The 26,105-nt window shown below is 40.1% G+C and overlaps 1 protein-coding gene and 1 pseudogene across 1 annotated transcript in view; one reads left to right on the top strand and one right to left on the bottom strand.

The window, feature by feature from the left end:
- The window catches only part of Rok (Rho associated coiled-coil containing protein kinase), a 165,688-nt gene that overhangs the window by 18,791 nt on the left and 120,792 nt on the right, over positions 1 to 26,105 (bottom strand). Inside the window, exons 25-26 of the mRNA XM_080277508.1 lie at positions 23,032 to 23,162; positions 21,393 to 21,484 (exon numbers count right to left, since the gene is read on the bottom strand). Coding sequence (XP_080133634.1) covers positions 21,393 to 21,484; positions 23,032 to 23,162 — 223 coding nt within the window. The remainder of the gene's footprint in view (positions 1 to 21,392; positions 21,485 to 23,031; positions 23,163 to 26,105) is intronic.
- Positions 1,733 to 1,850, top strand: LOC145406508 (5S ribosomal RNA; annotated as a pseudogene).

Consider the following 26,105-nt stretch of genomic DNA (forward strand, 5'->3'; position numbering starts at 1 on the left):
CCCAGCTTATGGACTTGTACTTATGGACCCTAACTCATAGAAACACCTATACAACTCCCTCTGGACATGCATAGCACCTATTTAAGACCCAAATCACACCAATAAGGCACATAAATGACTGAAATAAATGCAAAAGAAACATAAAATGAGGGTTTAGAAGTAGGTTCATACAATAATAAACATTTTGGTGACTGGCTCCTGGACTAGTACTTATGGACCCTAACCTAGCCTAACTCAGAAAAACACCTTCCTACTGCACATGCATAGCTCCTAACACCCTATTCACACCAATAAAGGACATAAAGAGTGAAATGAGGTAAGTATAGTATGGAAAAAAGTACAGTATGAAACATTCTGCCTACTTACAGCAAGTCCATGGCCACCTCGATGAATAACCGCCTCCTCTCGGACTCTGACAATAAGAAGGATTTCCTGAAGCACTTGCAGTACACTGTTCCTGAAGTCTGGCACTAAACTTAGTCAATCGCACACAGAAGTCCGTTCTCTTCACAGTGCGCACTCTTGTCTAACTAATGCTCCATTGTAACTTACTAAGTGTTGCACTTTAACTTTTCTCATTCTTCTAATAATTTTCCAAAGCCAAAACAAACAAGTCTATTTACGTTAAATTTTGTTTCAATTGAGTCTTTTCTCTCACAACTGTAAATCCTTAACACAACACACTGTTTTTTTCACTGCACAACACTCTAATTTCCCGTGTGGTCTAGCTCCATTCCACGTACCATCACACCAGCAGCACGTTGTTGTCGATACCAAATCAACGTGGATCGGTCGATTTCTGCAAACTCGGGGGTAAACATCACCTTCCTCTCCACGTTGCGTTTGCTTCTCGATGAGAAGTCTGCCGTGTACTGCATGAGTTAGTCTCGGGATCTCTTAATATCGAACAAAGTAGACCGGGCCAGATTAAACTCGCGGAGAATGCGGGAAGAAGACCACCCCGCATCTACTTTCTCCAATATCTCCCATTTCTTCTCCAGAGTCAACACCACTCTCTTCCTTTTCTCAGGTGGCAGGGCCATCATCACACACACTAAGAGGAGGCCCAAGAGCAGCAGGAGTGCCTGCAGCAGGTAAGGCACCACCACAAAAGCGATCATGTGGGCAGCCATAACGACGAGCATGCACTCGGAGCGAGAGACAGGTGGAAAGTGGGGAGGATGCAGCGGCGCTCTATCGGACTTCGGAGGAATGATGTGCCACAACAATGCTCTCCCACGCCGCGCGCAGCAAGTTCAAATTACGGGCGGGAAAATTTCTTTCTTTCTTTCTTTTTATTTTCTTTCTTTCTTTTTTTTTTTTTTGGGGGGGGGCAGACCATTTTGGGAATATTGGATCCCGGGACGATTATGTCCGGTTAGTGGGGATGTTCGGATATTGGGCGTCCGGATATTAGAATGATTACTGTATATATATATATATATATATATATATATATATATATATAAATATATATATATATATAAATATATATATATATATATATATATATATATATATATATACAGTATATATATATATATATATATATATATATATATATATATATATATAAACATACATACATATATATATATAAACATACATACATACATATATATATATATATATATATATATATATATAAACATACATACATATATATATATATATATATATATATATATATATAAATAAACATACATACATATATATATATATATATATATATATATATATATATATATATTGAGTACACCGCTTCCCGTCCGATCAGCGAAGTTAAGCAACGTTGGGTCTGGTTAGTACTTGGATGGGTGACCGCCTGGGAACACCAGATGCTGTTGGCATCCCTACGTGTCAAGTGGGGTTGGTGAAGGATTAGTGCCCCTCCCTGTAAAACAATTACAGTAAAAGTCCAATATTTCGGCATCCAATTCCCCGGCAAATCTGACATTTCGGCAGTTTTGAGAAATAGTCCCATTTACGAAAATCTCCGATCGTTCGGCAGATTCTCCGATTTTTTTCGTCAGTCTTGAAATTCTCCATGAGGCTCGCCAGCTAGCTACCCGCCTTTACCCGCCTTAGTGAGTGAGATAGTGAAAGTGATGGAACGAGTCTACCACTGCCATGAAGCTCAGAGGCTAGCTCTTTCTCCTATAGCATAAAGAGAGGACAAACATGTAGTGAGTCTAGCATGGGAAAGAGAATCTGTTTCGCCATTCTTCCGAGTTGTTGCCATGCTGCTGCCGACTTCTCTTGATTCTTCTGTGTGCTTTGTGAACTTCGTACCGAAATACCTCTGAAATTACTATTCGAGTGTGCTGGGGACTTCTTCCAGCAGTAGCAGACTCCAATCAACCCCTTCTATTGTACATATGTAAATAAGGAACCTACTATAAGTTTAGGTAAGTGCATGTGAACTTGTAGGCCTACTGTACCATTACATTTATATACAGTATGTTCACTAATTTCTTTATTTTTCATATTCATGTACAGAGATAGCCCGATTATCCGGGCTATATGGTGTTAAGGGGTGCCTGATTAATCCGAAAGCACGATTAATCCGGCGGAAACACAAGTACTGTACTGTTAGACTGATTTATTTACCGGTAAATGTATACTTAAGTACCAGAAAGACCTTCCAGTTCAATGTATATTCCTCCAGCTTGTTTCAGTATTTTTCAGACTATATTCAGTTCGGTAAATCACGTTTTCTTACTGAAAGATTTCCTCCCTGTTAGTATCGTCACGTTCTAAAGCTGTACCTACGATTGTTTCCAGAACAATGGACGAAACTCATCGTACTCAAATGTGGACTTCGTTTCCCAACTTCCCAACTGAAGATTAGGTTAGGTTACATTATTAGGTGCAGTTAAGCTAGGTTAGGCCAGGTTTAAACACTTAGATTAGAACAGTGTCTTCTGCCATTACGTTAACGAATCAAAGAGTCGTCACACCAGAACAGATAAAAACAGCGGGGAAAGATTTAACAAGAAATGTTTATTTACCAACCCAGAAATAATCAGAAAAATATAACAGATTATCAGGATGAACTGATTTGGTAAGGTGCTTTTACTGCTTACAGCAAAGCGTATGTTTACCCCCCTCAAATACTCAATGTTCGTGAGTTCAGAAATTTGTGTACTCCCGTGGCAGACCTTGAAACCATTTTTTCAAAGTTATAAAGTCAGTTTCTTTTTCTTACAGATGTGAAAAGACTCGTCTGGTACACCTGGCTTTTTCCCCTCCTCCCTAAACCCATCTTGTGATTTGTTATGATTCGTGAAAGAAAATTAGGGGCATGTTACATTAGAATTTAAACATAAAGTTAGGGTGCATGTTACTTTAGCATTTAAACATATCGGCGAAAACATCTGGGATGAAAGGACCGCCGAGCTGTTTGGGATTGTAGAGTAGGGTCGTATAAACATACCAGTGACCTTGGTTCCCTTCCCATAATTGTTCGCAGTTTTTATGGCTCTCCCTAACTTAACGTTACTGACACCGGTACAGTAAAGCATTGTTCAAGGCTAACAGCCATAAGGGGTTAATGGAATACATTATTGTTTGTATCAATACTCTCTTTCACACATACACGAACGAACAAAAGAATGTGCAATAAATGTACACTTAACTGTAAGGAGCAGAAATAACTGTATGCTCTGTCGGTCCGAAATGTGTTGGGAAGCGACATCGAACAATGAATGTGGAACTGAATGCCACCTTACAAGAACACTTGAGATGAAAGTATTTTTTCTTATTAGTAAACATAATTGTTCCATTTCGTCCCCTATAATTGTGAAACTCTTAAATTTTCGTCCAAGCATACAGCGTAATAACCTTACCAATTCAATTCATATTCTCTAGTTTGTTTTTGTATTTTTCTAGTTTGTTTTCTTATTATCATAACCCTTCCTTAAGCCTTACCTACGTTTGTTTCCGGCATATTGGAAGAAACTTACTCTTAATTAGGGTGCATGTTACATTAGCATTTAAACATATCGGCGAAAACATCTGAGATGAAGTGGCAGGCCGCCTGACTGTTTGAGATGGTAGAGGAGGGTCGTGAAAACATACCAGGGTCGTGAAAACATACCAGTGACCTTCGTTCCCTTCCCATAATTGTTCGCAGTTTTTTATAGCTCTCCCTAACCCAACATCCCTGACACCGGTACAGTAAAGCATTGTTCGAGGCTGACAGCTATGATGGGGTTAATGGAATGCATTATTGTTTGTATTAATTCTCTCTTTCACACATACAGTACACTTAAGAACGAACAAAAGAGTGAACAGTAAATGTAAGAGGAAGAAATAACAATGCTCTGTTGGTCCGAAATGTGTTGGGAGGCGCGATACCTAACGAAAAATGCAGAACTCAATGCTAACTTACGAGAACACAGATGAGTTTTTTTTTTTTTTTTCTGATTAGCAGATTTCTTGTTTCATTTCGTTCCCTAAAGGAAACCCATTACTTTTCGTCTAAGCATACAGCCTAAAGACCTCACCAATTCACTTCATATTCCTCCAGTTTGTTTTCTGTGTTTTTCTATTTTGAGGATAGTAAATTACCTTCTCTTGCTGAAAGATTTTCTCTTTTATCACGTTCTTTAAGCCGTACCTACGATTGCTTCGGGCATAATGGATGAAACTCATCGTACACAAAAGTGGATTTAGTTTCCCAATTTCCCAACTGGAGCCCAGGTTAGGTCAGGTTAGGTTAAATTATTAAGTAGTTAAGCAAGGTTAGGCTACGTCAGGAGTAACAGTTGCCTCACCAAACTCCATCCTACCACCCTTGTGATCGAGTTGTGAGCAGGAGGTGTGGGTGGGGGCAGGGTGAGCAAGACTCTCTCTGGTTTATCCATGCCTCTCTCCCTAGAAACTGGATGCTTCCTGTTTAAACCGGAGCTATCGTACGGATAATTCTATGAATTACTATACCACTGAACCATTGGGTCACGGCCCGGATATACCGAAAGCTGGATAATCAGAGCCTGGATAATCGAGCATCCACTGTATAGTACTCTATTCATTACAGTATTGTACAGTATCAAACAGTATAAAGTACTCTCTCCAAACACATTTGTAATGATATGAGTAATGATGATAGTGTTCACCGAAACATATAAGGTATTGAGTGGGTAGGGTTTTCGATAATTCGGCAATTTTGATATTTCGGCACTTGCCTGGTCCCATAGATGCCGAAAAATCGGACTTCTACTGTAACTCTAAGCCCTTGACCACCCCGTCTGGGATGCATGGCGTCTGGCAATGCTATGCTATATATATGAAGTAAGGACCAGATGGAAAGAACATTTGTAAAGTCTGATGAATGGGAATGGAGAGAGCAAAGCAACTGTCATCATTATTGGTTTTGGAGGTGTACAGATAAGGCATGCAGTGCCAGGAAACGTGACACTAGCACAGGTGAAGAATGCTGTGAAACGGCTGAAAAATGGGAAAGCAGCTGGGGTTGATGAGGTGTATGCAGAGATGATGAAGTGTAGTAGAGAGAGCAGAATTAAATGCTTGCTGGAGATTTATGAGAAGGCGTGGATGTGTGAAACTGTGCCAGCAGAGTGGGAAAAGACAATGACTGTACCTCTGTAAGAAAATCAACGTGAGCAACGTGCATGCAAGAATTATTGTGGCATAAGTCTATTGAGTGTGGTAGGGAAGGTATATGGAAAAATTATTATAAAGAGAGAGATCAGAAGTCCGAGTGAGTGACAAACAGGGTGGCTTTAGGAGTGGCAGCAGATGTGTGGATCAAATATTTGCAGTAAGACAGTGAAGAAGGCGTGTGAGAAAGACTATAAGATGTTTATGGGACTTATGGACCTGGAAAAAGCATACAACAGAGTAGACAGAGACAGATTGTGGAAGGTGATGGTAAGCTGCTAGGTGCTGTCAAGAGTTTTTATGATGGTGGTGAGGTATGTGTGCGGGTAAATGGGGATCTAAATTATTGCTACATGATCACGATCAATGTGGGCATGTGGTACGGTTGTGTGATATCTCCATCAATATATATATATATATATATACAGTATATATATATATATATATATATATATATATATATATATACATATACATACAGTAAAACCTCACTACAACAGACTAATTGGAGCCAAAGCCATTCTGAAAAAAGTGAAATTCTGATAAAAGCGACATCGGGACTTCCCTCTGGTAATCCGAACTTTTTCCAATATATCAGACATTAGTCCGGATCGCACCAACAGTTTTTAAACTGTTTTCACTACCACTGCAGTACTGTACTGTATTGTACCTTTGTTTCATTTTTAAAGGCTCCAACATGCTTGCATGCGTCGGCCTTGGTCACCTAATGACAGTTCTCCATGTTGCACGATCCATTGCAAACTCCCTGTTCAGTCCCTTAACCCTGAGATCACACTTAATTACCTCATCCCATGTCTTTCTCGGTCTACCCCCATAACCCCACCCCTAATATTAACACTTCTCACCTTCCTCACCCAATTATCATCCCCCATCCTCTCCACATGTCCAAACCATCTCAATCTACCTCTCCTCATCACAACACCAATACACTCCAGTCCCATCCTACCTCTCAACTCTTCCATCGTAAACCCAGCCTCCCTGGACCTAGCACGCAGGGACGCACTACACATCCACCTATCATTGTCATTTCTGTACGTCTGAGCTGGCGAATATCCTCCTCCTTTACTTAACTACAATAATCAAATGGTATAATATATATAATAATACTGTACTGTACACTGATAAACATGTCTTTATATACCTTATTGTAGTGAACAGAGCTGAAGTGGTCAGGCAGTCTGGACTGCTTCTGGCTTTATCGGACTTTTTCCAATATATAGGGATTTAGTCCGGATGTTCCTCAAGTCCCATAAAAGCGAATTCCGGTCCAATGAAGTTCGTTATTTTGAGTTTTTTTCCTTCATTCTTTCCTTTTCCTTCTGCCTGTGATTGACTCTACACTGAGCGACAAGCCAAATGGTTTCCTGTACACCAGGAAACTATTTACTATGCTGGGTGGTAACCATATAACCAAATTTTGGCACCTGGTGGTTTAGTGGGTAATTATTGCGCTCCAGTCGGATTGAGCCGGTGAGGGTTTATATCCAAGGGGTGGTTGGGGTTGATTGCTCACGTAATGCCACTCAGGGATGAGTGAGGCTGGTAACTCTCATCTTAAATGTTGAGACCAACTGCCTAGCCCCGGGCTCCTACGCTCCTCTTGGGGCAATGTAGGACTGAATGATGAATGGATGGATTTACTGTATATACATATACAGTACATAAATATACACTCAATCCTTGTAAATCGCGTGTTTATAAATCACGGATTTGTAAATCACGACTAAATGGCTGTCAGACTGCCGGCACCCTTAAATTGCTGTTAAGTCACGAAAATCGCAGATCTAGGCACCGAAGTGGGCCTTTTCCGAGGAGAATCGTAAACTACGGCATTCAATTTGAAAATCGCGACCCAACAACCAATCACCACCCGTCCCTGGTGGCAAGTGTGCATACTAATGCCGCAGAGTTAATGAGAAACATCAGGAACTCATCACCCACTATTTTGCCCTGGTAAGGGCAGAAGCTGAGCCTGAACCACAGCCTGGCCCTTCACACACTGAGGACGTGGATGACATAGCATCTGTCATCTCTGAGGCAGACTTTGAGGGCTTATTGAGGGAGGCAGAGGAGCTAGAGAAGGGAGAACAGCATGAGGGAGCACCCCCAACTAATGCTGAGAGGCTCTAAGTTCTTCCCAACACCACCCCACCCCATTCACTTAAGCAATATCATCATAGGATTAAGGTGAGATCCCTTAACATTGCTTATTTCTATTAAATACATGCACTAAATATTCCTAAATTTGTATGTTTGTGTTTGACGGTGCCTAGATAGGTGTAGGTAGGGTGCTGTGGAGGGTGGTTGGCCAAAGTCTAGACCCAAATTCATTTTTCACTTAAGAGTTACTATTTATAAACCGCGGAATTTGTAAATCGCGGCAGTGGACCAGACCCAAATTGCCACAATTTACGAGGATTGAGTGTATATACAGATGGGGTGATGAGAAAGGTAAAAAATACAAGTAATGGAGAGAGGGATGACGTTGGTAATGGATAGTGATGGATGGAATATCTCAAATTTGTTGTATGCTGATGATGCAGTGCTATTTGCAAATAATGGACAAGAACATGGTAGACCAATGCAGGGTTTTGTAGATATCTGTGAACGTCATGCTTTGAGAGTAAATGTAGAAAAGAGTAAAGTGACGGATACTGAGAGAGAAGGTGACTCCCAGTGTGATGTTACAGTGAATGGAGAGAGACTGGAACTGGTGAAAGTGTTCAAATACCTGGGTAGAGCGATAGAAAAAAAGAGAAAAATTTGCAAAAGAAGTGGAATGTAGGGCAAAACAAGGAAAGAAAGTAGCTGATGCTATGAAGGCCTTGATAAAAAAAGAGGCTTGAATGTTGCCACTTGATCAAAGCTTACACAAAGGTGTGTTAGTGCCAACTTTAACATACTAATGTAAGACTATGGTGTGGCATGAAAATGAATAGTCTGGGGAAACAGCAACAGAGATGGGAACACTGAAGAATGTGTGTGGAGTATAGAGAGTGGATAGGATATGGAATAATGTGCATCGTGAAAGATGCGGAGTGAGGAAGTCTATGGGCACTGGAATTGAAGAGAGTATGCTGAGATTGTTTGGTCATGTGGAGAGAATGGATAAGAATTGAGTGGTCAAAATGGTACAGTATATCTGAGTGAATTTGGAGGAGGAGGCAAGACAGGCCAAGAAGAAGGTGGGGGGATATGGTGGATGAGTGTGTGCGCAAGAGAGGAATGGAAGTTGGTGAGGCTAAGGGACTGACAAGGGACCGAGCTGGTTGGATTAATTTTCTAAGGAAAAGTGCATGACCAGGGATTTGACATCCCTTTTTAACATGACAGCATTCGGACTGACTCTGTCAGATAGATACTGTATAAGTGAAGCTACAGAATGTGGTGAAATTTTTTTTGCCTAACTGATGGAACAAGGATTCTGTGGGCTCGAATGATGACTGAATGGAAGCGTGGCCTATTGAATTGGTCAAACTTAGGCTGTCTGGACGTTGCTACTCCTCACCCTGCTCTAGGGTAGGAAAGCAGGTCTGGATGATGACTGTACATTTGATCACTACCTCCCCTTGAATCATTTTCGAACTTTTGTATTTTCCACATCCTAATAGATCCTACCGACCCAGGAAATTAGATGATGATGATGATGATAATGATGACATTACATTTAGAGAAAACGTACACGTAAGCTTAAAATCTGTTCTCATGACTTTCAAGTACAGTACAGAAACATATTATGTAAAAAACTACTGCTGCTGCCAAAAGCTGTTTAAAAAAAAAAAAAAAAAAAAAAAAAAAAAAAAAAAAAAAATACTGTTTAATATAATAAAAAACACAAGTTATACAGAGGCTGTAAGCATGCACTGTAAAGCGAAGTAAGCTATAAAACCACAACAACAACACACTGATAAAGTTAAACTGAGTAATATGACAAAATGCTTATTGTGGATCAGCATGTGAACAAATTTTTAAAAGGCTACATAAACTTCAACTTACGGGGCATCTGATTATATATGTACAGCTAAGTTCAGAAGTTCCCTGACCAGAGGCTTGAACTATCAGCCTTTAAATAGTGAGGAAATGCTGGTGTAACATTCTAATATGATCATTATTAAACCTTGCCCAGCTACAGACCTCAGATGAGGCACAATGAAGGTCTGGATGGGCCCAGCTGCAAGTCTCACATGAGGTATAATTTACACTGGTTGTAGAACGATGGCTCAGGGGAGGTAAACTACCTTACAAAAAATCAGTCCAGCCAGGGTATAGAGGTTATTTCTGGTCACTTATCATGGGAAGTGCTAGAGAGAGATGCCTTCATGTGGAGGCATCTATATAATCCCTGAATTTCCTTCCTATGCCCTGAGACAATGGTGGATGGCGGGTGAAGGGTAAATTCAGCGGGCAGTCCACCATACTCCAGACAAATACTGTACAATGAGGTACTGGTACTTGACATTCAGAAACTCAAACTATTGCCATAACCTACAAAATGAGCCACACACAGTACCAAGAACCTGTGAATTCAACTGTACATAGTAATCTCACATCAAATCAAAGCACTGCAAAGGCAATAAAGCAGGATTATGGAAAAAAAAGAAAAAAGAAGACGAAGAAGAAGCAGAAGTTGTTAATCTAAACTTTCTTGACTGGTACAACAGTTATGTGACTGACCAAAATAATACAAAACTTGATTTCTAGGCACTGTATGTTAGTGCTTATAATCACCTCAGGCAAAGATTACACGTAAACACAAAATACGAAACTTTTAATAACTTCTATATTTAAGAAGTCTATGTGTAAACAGTACTGCAAAATAAAGCAAATGATACCATGCACCACGAAAAACACCATCTGTTACACTGCCAAATACTATAAGCATACCAAATGCACTGACGTCAGAAACCAAGGACTTTTATTCAAACTCATTCACCATTTGTCAAAAGCTGTAATAAGTGCAAAGAAAGTAATTATTTGTTACATGATGCACAATGACATATACAGGCAACAGAAGGAATGAATGAGTTGAGCTGTAAGAAGAATAAAGATCCAGGCATTACTGAAATTATATTTTTCGTGGAAATACGTTGGCATCACAATGATAAGCGAAAAAAAAAAAAAAAATAACATTAGGTACTAAATAACAAAAAAATGAGAACAAAGCCAGAAATGGAATTACAGTACAAATAATTGCCAACAGTTGGTTCTTTGAACCTCGGTTAAAATACTGTACAGTATTAGGTTACATTTACTGTATATCTAAAAAGTGGTGTTGGTCAATTTTGATTTGAACCTCAGTTAAAATTAGGGATGTGCTGATAGTGTCGGTATCGATATCAGCAGTATCGGCCTTTTTTTTTTTTTTTTTTTTTTTAAGTATCGGTATTGGCAAGGTAAAAATATGGCCGATACTCCAATATTTTTCTGGTTTATTATGTGATTCAAGACACTCATGTTTCATGACACTGATAAACAGATGGTTAAGATATTATATTACATTATAATTACATGTATGATGTAACATTATCATATATTAATATTATATATCGATTACTATATTGCTCCTGCATTAACAACAATCATGTTATCGGCATCAAATAAAACAAAATAAAATCAAATAAATACAATCAAAATAAAAAATATCAGTATCAGTATCAGTATCGGCAAAGTATTGGCCATTTGTCAGTATTGGAGTATTGGTATTGGCTGAAAAGTGGGTATTGGTATCAGTATCGGCCAACATCTTGGTATCGGCACATCTCTAGTCAATATACAGTATTAGGTTATATTTATATCTAAAAAGTGGTGTTGGTCAATTTTGATCATCATCAGTTTGGCCAAAGGTTTGGCCAGGCTGCAGCAAGAGTGCAATATGCAGTGCATAACAGAGTAACAAGCAAACCTGGGCACAAAAGTTTCAATACTCCCTCATTTACTTGTTGCTGGAAGCAGCTTAGTCCTAAAGGCTTTTACATTCTGGAAAAACCATAGCCAAGTTAAAAAAAAATGAAAATGTTCATGCTGCTAATGGAGCCAAACTTATTTACAGGACTGTAGCAAGTACAAGGCTTGATGGTAATAGCCTACTGGATGGAAGATGATTCTCCAATACTATCTAAAACCTAACCCTTACTGTTCATGTGACAGATACTTCACTGTAAAAAACTATCAAATTTTACAGGTATATAATGAATAAAATACAATCCCTGACAATGAAACAAATATGCTGTAAAATATTGCACCAACATGTTGTGCCATACTAATGTGCTATTATAAGTGTTGACCAAACTGACATTAACAAAACAATGCAGCACTCTTCTATCATATGACCACACTGTAATATGGCATTAGGTGGGAAACCTAGGGTAAACGCTTCCTGACGCAAAGTGTTTGCAGCTGATTTTTGCAAGTAAGTGCTGATGTTCTTGTTCACTCTGGCATACTGATATGGTTTACAAAAATGCAGACAATACCTATTATGCATTTAAATTGCATTCATGCTCACTTACATTAGAGAAAGTGGTGATTTTACTTTTCATAAATTACCATCATGCACATGTAAACCATAATAAGTTAATATATTTTATCACAGTCTACACCCTGCTTGCATCACACTGTGAAGTTGCAACATAAAATAAATCAAATGTCAAATAAAATTTTCAGTAAAGGTGCATACACTCTCAACATGTTTAAGTGACCTATTATAAACATTATACACTGCAATACAGCAATGCCTCTATTAACATACTTTTCACTATAAAGTTGTACAGTACTTTAAAAAAAACATAATGGACCACTATTTACTCTTAAGTGGTCAATATGTGCAGTGAAGGGTCCAGAATGATACAGCTCATACATCCATTTACCTCAGAAATTCTCCCATCTCAGGAATTCTCCCATCCCAGAAACTCTCCCATTTCTTTAAAATGCTTATGGACTTTATAAACAACATGTAATACATACTGATACACCTAAGCACATTATTAGACAAATTCTGATAATTATTTGCATCCTTGAATATAATTTTTTAAGATGTGAAAGGATTATCTTTTTTGCAAGAGCATGATCCTCTTAAAAAGGATATATACTGTAGTTTTTATAATTTATCTCGTGTGTTAATCGAGAAATTACTGTACAAGCAATAAGATACAGCATAAATAAATTTAACAGTACACTGCTGTATATCAAAATACAGTAGAGCCCCCTCCCCATTCACATAAGCTTGTAGCCTTTGTCAGCTGCCTTGAAAATTTATTTAGTTCCCAATTTTAGCAACTGTTAAAGAAAAGTGGATATATGTGGATTGACTGAAACTAAATGGAAAGGTGAAAGGATGAGAGAATGGGAATACGGTGTAGGTATATGTGCGGGAGTCAGTGAGGATGAGAGGGCAAGAGAGGGAGTATGTCTGATGATAAGCAAGAAGTGGAAGGAGAATATAAGAGAGTATGGAACAGTGGGTGCAAGGATTGTATGGGTGAGGATGAAAGTAGGTATACAAGCATGGGCGATTGTATGCGTGTATGCTCCAACTGAGGATCGAGTGGCAAGAGTGAAAGATGAGTTTTGGGCGAGAGTAGAAGCATGTATGGACAAGTTTGAGAGGAGCGAGAGAGTGCTGTTGATTGGAGACATGAATGGCAAAGTCGGGAATGTACGCAGTGGATGGAGTGGTTGGTCAGTGGGGTGTGCCAGCGGAAGTAGATGGGAATGGTAGTGCTTTGGTGGACATCTGTGCTGGTAAGGGGTTGGCAATAGCCAACACCTACTTTCGACATAAGATGATCCACCGGTATACATGGAGAGTAATGAGGAGGATGGATGGTGAACTTGTTGAACGAAAGGCAATGATAGACTACGTGTGTGTGGATGAGCGAATGAGAAGACAAGTGTTGGATGCAAGAGTGTGGAGAGGGTGGGGGAATGGAGTCTCGGACCATCACTTAGTGATGGCCAAGGTAGAGCTGCAAAGAAAGTGGTTGAGGAGGCGAAGGGGAAGACAGGAGGAAGCAGCTCCTGTGAGAAGAGTGGAGAAATTGCAAGATAGTGAGAAGAGGACAGAGTATAAGAGCATAGTGGAAGAAAGATTGGGAAGGTATGAGCTAGAGCAGATGGAAGGGGTGGAAGACGTATGTAAGATATTCAAGGAAGAGATAAGCGCAACGTGTGAGGCAGTTTGTGGAGTGAGGAGGAGATGCAAGGGTGTGCAAGGGACAGCATGGTGGAATGATGAGGTGAAACGAGCTGTGGAACAAAAGAAGAAGGCATATGGTGAATGGTTGGCGAGTAGAGGTAGGGGAGAAGATGAGAGAGAGAAGAGAGAGGTATATGTGAGCAGGAGAAGGGAGGTTAAGAGACTGGTGAAGGAGAGTAAGAAGAAAGTGGATGAAGAGTTTGGGAGGAATCTGAGTGTGAAATGGAGGGAGAGTAAGAAATTGTTTTGGAAGGAGGTAAAGAAAGTAAGGCAGTGTGAAAGGGGAAATAGTAGGGGAGTGAAAGATAGGAATAATAGATTGTTGGTGGAGAAAAGAGAGAAATTGAGGAGATGGAAGGAGCACTTTGAGGATTTGTTGAATGTAGAGAGTGAGAGCAGTGTGAGTATAAGTGGTTGGGGAATGGCTGGGAGAAGAAGAGATGAGAGGAGGGAGGAAGAGATCAGTAGGTCGGAAGTAGTGGAAGCGATGAAGAAGATTAAGCTGGGAAAGGCCCCAGGAATTGATGGAGTGTGTGGTGAAATGCTTAGGTATGGGGGTGAGATTGTTGTGGAGTGGATATGGAAGTTGTGTAGATTGGCTTGGGAAGAGGGAAGGGTTCCAGAGGACTGGAAATCAGGTATAATTGTTCCTCTGTACAAAGGAAAAGGGGAGAGAGAAGTATGTGGTAACCATAGGGGTATTTGCCTTCTTAGTGTGACTGGTAAAATATATGGTAGAATACTCATTGATAGGGTTAGGCATATGACAGAGGAGCTAGTTGGAGAAGAACAAGGGGGATTTAGGAAGGGAAAAGGGTGTGTAGATCAGATATTTGTTCTAAGATGTTTAGTGGAGAAGTATCTAGAGAAGGGAAGGAAAGTGTACGCTGCCTTCATGGACTTGGAGAAAGCTTATGACAGAATAGATAGGAAAGGTATGTGGAAGGTATTAAGAATATATGGAGTGGAGGGGAAATTGTTGAGTGCTGTGAAGAGTATGTACGAGGGAGCTAGGGCTACGGTGCGAGTGGATGGTGAGCTGAGTGAGTTCTTTGATCTCAATGTGGGATTGAAACAGGGGTGCGTAATGTCTCCATGGCTGTTTAATATATATATGGATGGGGTCGTAAAGGAGGTACAAGGTAGGGCAGTGGATGTGGGGGTGGCCCTAATGAATGAGGGTGAGTTTTGGAAGCTTCCGGTGTTGCTATTTGCTGATGATACAGTATTGTTGAGTGAAGATGAATGGGAGTTGCAAGGTTTGGTGAATGAATTTGGGACAGTGTGTAGGAGGAGGAAGCTGAAAGTTAATGTAAACAAAAGTGAAGTTATGGTGTTTGAGAGGAATGAAGTCACAGAGTGTGCAGTGAGGTTGGATGGTGAGGATATGGAGAATGTGAGTGCATTCAAGTACTTGGGTAGTGTGATGAGTAAGGATGGAACTTTGGGGGATGAAGTACATGAAAGGGTACAGCAGGGAAGGAAGGTTGTTGGCACACTGAAAGCAGTGATGAGAAATAGGGAGGTGAGTATGGAAGTTAAGAAGTCACTGCATGATGGTATTGTGATCCCTACCCTGACGTATGGAAGCGAGGCGTGGACCTTGCAAGAGGGGAACAAGTCAAGAGTGAGAGCAGTGGAAATGAGTTACTTGAGAGGAGCATGTGGAGTGACATGGAGGGACAGGTTGACGAATGAAGAAGTGAAGGAACGTTGTGGGGTAGATGTGGATGTGGTTGAAAAGATTAGGAGAAATACACTGAGGTGGTTTGGACATGTGGAGAGGATGGAGAATGAAAGACTGACTAAGAGGGTGTATGTAGGTGAGGTGGAGGGAGGGAGAGGGAGGGGTAGACCGAGGATGAGGTGGAGGGATGGAGTTGAGAGGTATATGAGGGAGGGGGGGGTGAGTTGGGGGAGGGGAGTCAAATGGTGGGTGACAGAGTGACTTGGAGGCGTTTTGTCTGCGGCCACCCTTTGCGGGATTAGGGCGTCGGGCTATAGATAGATAGATAGATTAAAGAAAATTGGTATAAGCCACTGAAAACAAAAATATAATAATAATAACAACAATAAAAATAATAATAATAATAATCATCATCATCATCATCATCCAGACCTCCTTTCCTACCCTAAGGCAGGGTGAGGAGTAGCAATGTCCAGACAGCCCAAGTTTGCCCAATCCAATGGGCCACACTTCCATTCACTCATCATTCAAGCCCCTGGAATCCTGGCTCTATCTGATATGCCAAAAAATCAAACAATAATAATTATATAATAATTATAATAATAATAATAGTGTGGTAGGTGGGGGAACTCACCATCCACTCACTCAATGTAGTGCTGCTCTTGGGTGTTTGCCCTTTCCTCTCCTCCTTCCTTCCTCTTCTGTCTTTCTTTACTTCTTTCCTCGTCCTTCTGCCCACAGGAGACTTTACGCTCCCTCTTCTATCTTTCTTTCCTTCATTCTTTCCTCTTCCTTCTGCCTATGGGTAACTCTACACTGAGTGACAAGCCAAATGGTTTCCTGTACACCAGGAACCCATTCACTATGCTGGGTGGTAACCACATAACCAAATTATGACGCCTGGTGGTTTAGAGGATAATTAAGGCGCTCCAATCGGACTGAGCCAGCGAAGGTTTATATCCATGGGGTAGTTGGGGTTTATTACTCACGTAATGCCGCTCAGGGATGAATGAGGCTGGTCAGTCTCATCTTAAATGTCAGGGCCAACTTGCCTAGCCCCAGGCTCCTACGCTCCTCATAGGGAAACATAGGTTTGGATGATGGATGGATGGATAATAATAATAATACCCAAATGTGTATGCTGTCATTAAATCTTATTTAAAGCACCTAGGACTTGTCTGATGTGGTTTTAGTTTGCTTTGTAAGTCAGCTGCCGTACCCCACAATTTTGTGTCACCAACTTGTTATTTTTTCACCAGAAGCACCATCATCATTAGTATCTTAAATGGGCCAAATTGGTCCTACATTCATTCACTCATCATTATTTGAAGATGCAAGATGTATAGGTTACTTCTGTAATAAAACTTGCCTCCAACACTTAAAGGAAGATGACAGCCGGTCAGTGACAAAAAAAAAAAGAGGTATAGAAGTTGATGAGGCTAGGGAACTGACATAGCTGGATGAATTAGTATGGAGGACATAACAGGCTTTGGAACCCCCTTTTTAATTCGGTAGGGGCATCTGTGGTAGGTGAGGGGCACTCACCATCCACTCACTTGATGCAGTGCTGTGCTAGGGTGTCTGCACTTTCCTCTCCTCCATCCTTCTTTCCTTCCATCTTCTTTCTTTCCTTCATTCTCTCTTCGTCCTTCTGCCTACAGGTGACTTTACACTCCCTCTTCTGTCTTTCTTTCCTTCATTCTTTCCTCTTCCTTCTGCCTGTGGGTGACTCTACACTAAGTGACAAGCCAAATGGTATCCTGTACACCAGGAAACCATTTACTATGCTGGGTGGTAAGCATTTAAGCAAATTTTGGAGCCTGGCGGTTTAGTGGGTAATTATAGCGCTCCAATCGGATTGGGCCGGTGAAGGTTTACAGCCAAGGAGTGGTTGGGGTTTATTGCTCACGTAATGCCACTTACGGATGAGTGAGGCTGGTCACTCTCATTTTCAATGTCAGGACCAACTTGCCTAGCCTGAGGCTGGTCACTCTCATTTTAAATGTCAGGACCAACTTGCCTAGCCCCAGGCTCCTATGCTCCTCATGGGGCAACGAAGGAATGGATGATGAATGAATGAATGAACTGGCAGGCTTACCACCTCGCAGGTGTAGGCAAAAAAATTTATACAAACATCCCTCAGATGTGGAATTGGTTAGGCCTGTGATGTGCACACAGGATTCTGGGGTCTTACATGCTGCGAGAAGTACAGCACTGCATGGCCCATTTCACTGGGTATGCTGCTGATAGTTCTCACACTTTTGTACTTTCTCGGTCCTAGTATCTGGATCCTATGGAACCTAACCCTATCCTTTGGTTTGATACATATATATATATATACAGTATATACACAGTAAAACCTCGATATAACGGACTTCAATAGACCAGAATTTGGTTTTATCGGAATCGAGGAGCTACCGGACTAAATTCCTATATATCAGAAAAAGTCCGATAAAGTCAGAAGCAATCCATACTAAGCACTTCAGCTTGTTCACAACGATAAGGCAGGTAAAAGACATGTTGATCAGTGTACAATACAGTATTATTACATATATAATACCGTCTGATTATGTAAATGTAAATATCAGTGATTGTAGTGAAGGTATAAAACAGTACAGTACTGCATTGGACTAATGTCTGATTTTTTTGGACAAAGTCCGGGTTAGCATGGGGAAGTCCGGATGTCGCTTATATTGGAATTTCGCTTTTTTCAGAATGGCTTGGGCCCCAACTAGTCCATTATAATGAGGTTTTACGGTATATGTGTATATATATATATATATATATATATATAGTGATAGGTGAGGGCGCTCACCATCTACTCATTCGATACAGTGCTGCTCTCAGGTTTCTGCCCTTTCCTCTCCTCCATCTTTCTTCCCTTCCATTCTCTTCTGTCTTTCTTTCATTCTTTCTTCATCCTTCTGCCTATGGGTGACTTTACACTTACTCTTCTGTCTTTCTTTCCTTCATTCTTTCCTCTTTCTTCTGCCTATGGATGGCTCTACATTGTGTGACAAGTCAAATGGTTTCCTGTACACCAGGAAACCATTTATTACTCTGGGTGGTAACCATATAACCAAATTTTGGCGCCTGGTGGTTTAGTGGGTAATTACTGCGCTCCACTCGGATTGAGCTGGTGAAAGTTGATATCCAAGGGATGGTTGGGGTTTACTGCTCACGTAATACCACTTAGGGATAAGTGAGGTTGGTCACTCTCATCTTAAATGTCAAGGCCAACTTGCCTAGCCCCAGGCTCCTACGCTCCTCATGGGGTAATGTAGGACTGGATGATGGATGGATGGATGGAGAGATATATATCCAGTATATATATATATATATATATATATATATATATATATATATCCATCCATCCATCATCCAATCCTACGTTGCCCCATGAGGAGCGTAGGAGCCCGGGGCTAGGCAGCTGGTCCTAACATTTAAGGTGAGAGTGAAGTATATATATATATATATATATATATATATATATATATATATATATATATATATTATATATATATATATAATATATATATATATATATATATATATATATATATATATATATATATATATATATATATATATATATATATATATATATATATATATGTACACACATTTAAGTTTTGATGATGATGATGGTGATGATGAACTGCTCGGACACATGCTGGTCCAGTCTTCTAGAGTGAGTCACAACTTCTCTCATACATGGTCCTGCATTCATTTTCTTCACCATGATCAAGCAATGATAGCAACTATTTCACTTGAAAGATGATATGAAGGGGGCAGATAGGTGTGTGTGCATCACACACTTTTGTACTGTTTAAAAAGGCTCCAACATGCTTGCATGTGTCAGCCTTGGTCCCTAGTGGTGGATCTCCACTTTGCTCCCTATTCAATCCCTTATTTCTGTGGTCACACTCTACGGACTTGTCTCAAGCCATTTTCGGTCTGCCTCTTGGAACCCTAATCCTATTTTCACACTTCTAATCTTCTGCATCCAACTGTCACCCACCATCCTCTCAACATGCCCAAACCATCTCGATCTACCACTCCTATTTTAGTTTTATTTTAAATATTTACTTTGGCTATATTAGACCTCTTTATTAATACAGTTTTCCTGATTCACTGGGAACATCTTTAAGGAAAGTATGATTAGACCCTCCAAACCTCCTGGGAAACAAATATGTTTGGTTGGTCTAACAACCAGTAGTTCAAAAGGGGCGAAGGAAGACACAGGCTGAAATTTGACAGAAAACCCATCCAGGTAAATGTAAATATCAGTGATGGTGTCATCACAGTTCTGGTAATGTGTGAATGGACTGAATGACAGCAAGGGATGGTTTTATGAACTAGTGGGATGATACAAAGATGAATGCACGTGATCATTTGTGCATGTGAAACAATTCTACTTTGTGCTAGGGTGATGGAAGACAGAACAGAGAGTAATTTACTGGAGAAGACAAAGACTGGTCTGCCACCAGATTGACTGAAAAAAGTGATGGGACATATAAGGTGTGCTATTATATGGCTCGTCTTATGTGAGTATAGGTCAGACAGACAGATACATATTCATCTTATGTGAGTATCGGTCAGACAGACAGATACATATTTCATGTGGAGGCTCACTTTAGCCATCCAAAAATATTCTGAATCCCACATCACCAACTAAGAGGATATACAGAGTTTGCTGTACCACCAACAAAGATATTAAGAGTATTCTGGAATGAAAAATCAAGCAATTAGTGTGTGATGTAGAATTATTAACCCGTGGATTGCGCAACTACCTTTTCTGTCCCACGCTGTGGTGTGCAAAAAATGAAGATTTTTTTTTAAATTTTTGTTTATTATAAACCTGAAGATAAACCTCCTGGGCACCATCTGGTGAAAAAAAAAAAAAAAAAAAAAAATCTCTCCCTCTGTTTTTGCGTAGGGCCATGCGTAAGTTTACATAGAGCAGTAGTAAAAAAATGAATTTAAAAAAAAAAAAAAATATTATAAACCTGAAGATAAGCATCCAGGACATCATCAGGTGAAAAGAAAGAAATCTCTCTCCTTCCGTCTTTGCGTAGTGCCATGCATAAGTTAGCATAGGAGTGGAGTAGTTAGTGGTGATGCATGGGCAGCACAGCCTGAGATGTGGCTCATAATGCAACGCAACTGTGGCCCACAATCCATGGAGTAAATGGATAAATTAAAATGGATAAAAATATACACTGAGGAGGCATGGACATTATCAAAAATTACAAATAAAGTGATAAAGTCTCTATGAGTGCAACTGAAGGTAACCCTGGAAGAGGATGACCATATGTAGTATGGAAGATGACAATGGAGCAGTACACCGATGAGTGAGAAGAACTGGAAGTGAAGTGAAAACAAAATAACCTGGAGGCAATTCTGTCAAAGTCATCCCATCATGAGGTTCTCTGGAGACTTCAAAATATTTGAGATGATTACAGTGACAACAACAATGATGACAGTGGTGTGATGATGATGATGATGATGATGAAACAATGTTGGCACAGCACATAAATGTGGTATCAGGAATTAAGTCAAAAGGAGAGGTCTTGTACGTAACCTGCATTGCCCTTTCCTTCACAGAAAACCCAAATTCCTGTAATAACAATTTCAGTGTCTCCACAGATTGCTTCTTATGGTATTCTTGTGAATACTGAGGGGAGGGGGATATACTGTATAATCAAAAGCAGTAAAGAAAGCTGACAGTACAGTTAACTGCTTACACATCTGATTTCATAAAAACCCTGACTATATCTCCAATATATATACATTATATTAACCACTCAACCATTAAGACACCTAGTACAAGATGAAGCTTGTTATGCACATCACACAACTCACCGTGGAGATATTTTGGCACCATCTGAGCCACCAGCATTGTTGGCTTTGTACCCTGACTTTTGTATTTTCTTGGAGAGTCGGGCCACCCAATTCTGTGGGGAGGGGAATTATGACTGAAACATATAACATCAAATACAGTAATGAGTTATGATGGTGAGCATTAACAGACTGAAGCCTACAACATGAACAACGATAAACATGGAGAAGCTCATGATATACTCAAACTGAAAAATAGGGAAGGACTCAAAAGATGACTTGATTTAATGCCTGATGGTAACATTATTAACTATATGAAAAGAGCATTATATATACTGTATACACTGAACTCTCAATTATCTGTCGTTACAATATCTGGCACAACGCAACATCCAGCGCTCCTGGCTTGGCTCTATGAATGCAATATCTGGCACCGAAATGAGACAAAACCGGCGGTTCTATGCAATATTCAGCACTGAGGTGTATCAACTGGCTTATAAACAGAAGCCAACCAGCACTGTATTACTGTATCTTACGCTTAATTTTCATCTTTTACTCATGGGAAAGTTTTTAGGATAGAAAGTTGGGATGGATAATAATGCAATATCCAGCTCAGTGTCGAATACTGAGCCGATGGGGCATACTATGCAATATCCAGCACAGGGCTTTGCTAAATTATGCTGGATAATTGAGAGTTTACTGTATATATAAGCCTATGAGACAAAGTTAGGATTCCAGGGCCATGCATGGTGTATAAACCAGGGTCTGGTCTACTGCCCTGGGAATAATTTAGATAGGTCACTATTTTATGCTCTCCCTTTCACTGCTCTCCCATTTCTAATGGGAAAAAGGGTCAGGATATGAAAATAAATCCATCCATTCATCCATCATCCAATCCTACATTGACCCACAAGGAGCGTAAGAGCCCGGGGCTAGGCAGTTGGTTCCATATTTAACCCCTAAGTACTAAGTTTGTCGATCGAGCTTTTTGTGCAATTTCTTAAAAGGACGAGCAAAGCTGATCATGCAACATCCACAAAAAAACTGGAGGCAGCTGGCTCCACCCTGGCTGTGACGTAGACGGCTTCTAACCATCCATCATCCAATCCTACATTGCTCATGAGGAGCGTAGGAGCCCAGGGCTAGGCAAGTTGGGCCTGACATTTAAGATGAGAGTGACCAGCCTCACTCATCCCTGGGTGGCACTATGTGAGGAATAAACCCCAACCACCCCTTGGATATAAACCTTCACCAGCTCAATCCGACTGGAGTGCAATAATTATCCACTAAACCACCAGGCGACAAAATTTGGTTATATGGTTCCCACCCAGCGTAATAAATGGTTTCCTGGTGTACAGGAAACCATTTGGCTTGTCACTCAGTGTAAAGTCACCCACAGGCAGAAGGAAGAGGAAAGAATGAAGGAAAGAAAGACAGAAGAGGGAGTGTAAAGTCACCCATAGGCAGAAGGACAAGGAAAGAATGAAAGAAAGAAAGACAGAAGAGGATGGAAGGAAAGAAGGATGGAGGAGAGGAAAGGGCTAACACCCAACAGCAGCACTACATTAAATAAAAATAAATAAATAATAATATAAAAAATAACACATATTATTTCTCCTTAACTTCCACAGTGAAATGCACCTAGAGTAATTACTTCACTCACCTGTTGTGCTTCCACAGTAGGAGCCAGAAGCAGCATTTCCTTAGCTGTGTTCAGGTCATAATTAACCTTGCATGGAGCAATCATATCATCTTTACGATCATAATGTTCTTTGTGGATCTTCAACCGGCAACCTGTATGGAGAAAGGGCATAATTATATGATGAAGATATGTTACATACATACATACATACACCTGAAAAAATTAAACACAGGCTATACAGTATACGCTTAAGTTTGTTATAGCGATATGGAACTTTTAGTGTAAATATTAACCCTTTCACCATACAAATGTATGGGACTTTGAGTTATATTCTGAATAATGCCAGACAATATTAGTGTGCTTAAGAGAAACCCATTGGGTTGGATTAGAACAATCTCTAATACTACCAGCTGCATGAGAAAGTACATTAATTTTTAGTCTGGTTAATGCATGACAATGCCCCCCACCCCCACCCCACCACACATTACAAGAGATCCCATGGGGTTTGTTTTAAAATAAAACTTATCTATAGTAATAAATGTATAATGGCAAAGTTTCTGTTGTACTGATTATTGCTTACCTGCAACATACAGCACATCAACTGGCCACCAGCCTAAGCTTATGTAGCAAATTATTAGCCTCACTGATACTTAATTCACTCATATGAATAATAGTGTTGCTAAGAACTCTCGAGGTACTTGGTATCCAGTTTGAGATATTGTGCTGGTGAACAGTCAAGGAAACTAGTGTTGTACACCATGGTATCAGACTGTGTTACTTTTAGCATTAATGCAGTAAAATGCTGTGAAAAACCCTGAAAAATTAAAATAAATTACACTAAATCCTTAACACCACAGAGCATCAATTTGTATCTGATAAAGGAAACTAATGTTAAGTACAGCATTGTGTTTGACTGTGTTACTTTCAGCATTAATGCAGTAAAATGCTAAGCAAACTCTGAAAAGTGAAAATATATTAAACTAAATCCTTAATGCCACAGCACATCCATCTATATATGAGGTGCTACCCATAAGTTCCAGTAATTTGAACAGAGGGAGCCAACCGTTTGCAGTTTTGCCTTTTGCCGCTAGGAGGAGTCAGCAGCATCCCTAGTGTGTCAGTGTGGCCCTGGCCGTGTCTGTAAGCGGACGTGTTGTTGAGCTACATTTACTATTGTAACGTGGTGTGAAGGTGGTTTGGCAGTTTTGCAATGGCGATCCTTACAGAACAAAGAACATGCATCAAGTTCTGCTTCAAGATGAACAAGACGGCTGCTTCAGCAAGCCTTTGGTGAAAATGCCATGTCCTAAAGCAGAACATCTGTCTGGTACAAGCAGTTCAAGGAAGGACGAACATCCATGGAAGACGACGACCATTCTGGACAACCGTTAACGGCAACAACACCAGAAAACGTCAGAAATGTTCATCAGGCTATCCTCGCAGATTATAGACGAACTATCCATACTGTGTGTGATATTGTAGGACTGTCGTACGGGAGCGTGCAATGCATTTTGTCAGACGTGTTGGGCATGAGACGCATCGTTGCAAAATTTGTGCCAAGACTGCTGAGTGACGAGCAAAAGGCACATTGCGTTGCACTTTGCAGGGAACTCAAGAATCAGGTCAGAGATGATACCAACTTCATCTCCAAGGTCATACTGGTGATGAATCATGGGTTTATGGTTATGACCTGGAGACAAAGCAGCAGTCATTGCAATGGAAGTCTCCCAATTCACCGAGGCCAAAAAAGGCATGTCAAGTCGATGTTGATTGTTTTCTTCGACATCCAAGGGATTGTTCACAAGGAACTTGTCCCACCCTGTTAATCTGTCTGTGGAAAGTTTTAATGTGAAGTTTTGCAGCGTCTGAAGGAGAACATCCTCCGCAAACGTCCAGAACAGTGGAGGAACAAGGACTGGGTCCTGCATCATGACAACGTCCCCATCCACACATCAATTGTTGTTCAGCAGTTCCTGGCTTCCACTAACACGGTAGTCATTCCCCACCCACCCTATTCGCCTGACCTTGCCCCCTATGACTTTTTCCTGTTTCCCAAGCTGAAATTATGACTGAAAGGGCGTCGATTTGACTCAATTGAGGAGATCCAGACAGAATCACGGGAGGTTCTCAAGACCATCATGCCTGAAGCCTTCCAGGGATGCCTGGACTCACAGAGAAAACACTGGGACCATTGTATGCATGCCCAAGGGGACTACCTCGAAGGCAGCAGTGAGAACTAGGAGGTAAGGTAACCTATTTTCTTACAATATTGAAATTACTGGAACTTTTAGGTAGCTCCTCGTTTAATATGCAAAATGAAGATAACCCAAGTACTGTATACAGTCCAAGATTAACTTATGGAAATGAACAGTGAAGGAGAACTTATTTAAAATTAAAAAACCTAGTAACAAATAACCTAAACAAGTTGCCAAAATTGCAGGTTTTTATGCAAAATCATAATAAACCACATTACCACTGAAGAGTCTGCTCAGTACAGAGAAATGGTAAAATGAGTGATGCCTAAGACATGGCAATTAATAAAGATGGAAAAATGGTGAATAGAGTGATTCCTTTAATTACATTACAAGAAGTCAAATATTTGAGAGGAATGAAGAGGGTTAAGATAAGAGTTGATAACAGTCTCATTCTCGACCGCATTTATATTGCACGTACTGTAACTGCAATACATTAACAAAACTGTTTATGAAATGTTTAAAATTCACCATACAATCTGACTGAAAATACTGTAAACAGTCTTACCACTCATGTTACAAATTAAAAAAGTAATTTAGTAGTAATTATTATGCAACAAATCATATGTAACTCATTATTTAAAAAAATATATATATATATATATATATATATATATAAAGTACCTAGATCAGACACCATATCACTGATCATTTAATAGCTACACTCTCTTCTACCCTGTTATAAACAACTACCTTACTTAACACCTTTCACAAACATTAACAAATCTGTTTATGAATGCTTAAAAGTCATTGCACAAATAAAGTTTTAACAAACTAGTATTACACTGGACCGAAGAAGTTATTTTGTGGTAATTATTACACAACAAATCACATGCAACTTAT

This window comes from Coenobita brevimanus, chromosome 70 (assembly GCF_032717465.1).
Source record: "Coenobita brevimanus isolate Jiangsu-jjx chromosome 70, ASM3271746v2, whole genome shotgun sequence".
Lineage (NCBI taxonomy): Eukaryota > Metazoa > Arthropoda > Malacostraca > Decapoda > Coenobitidae > Coenobita > Coenobita brevimanus.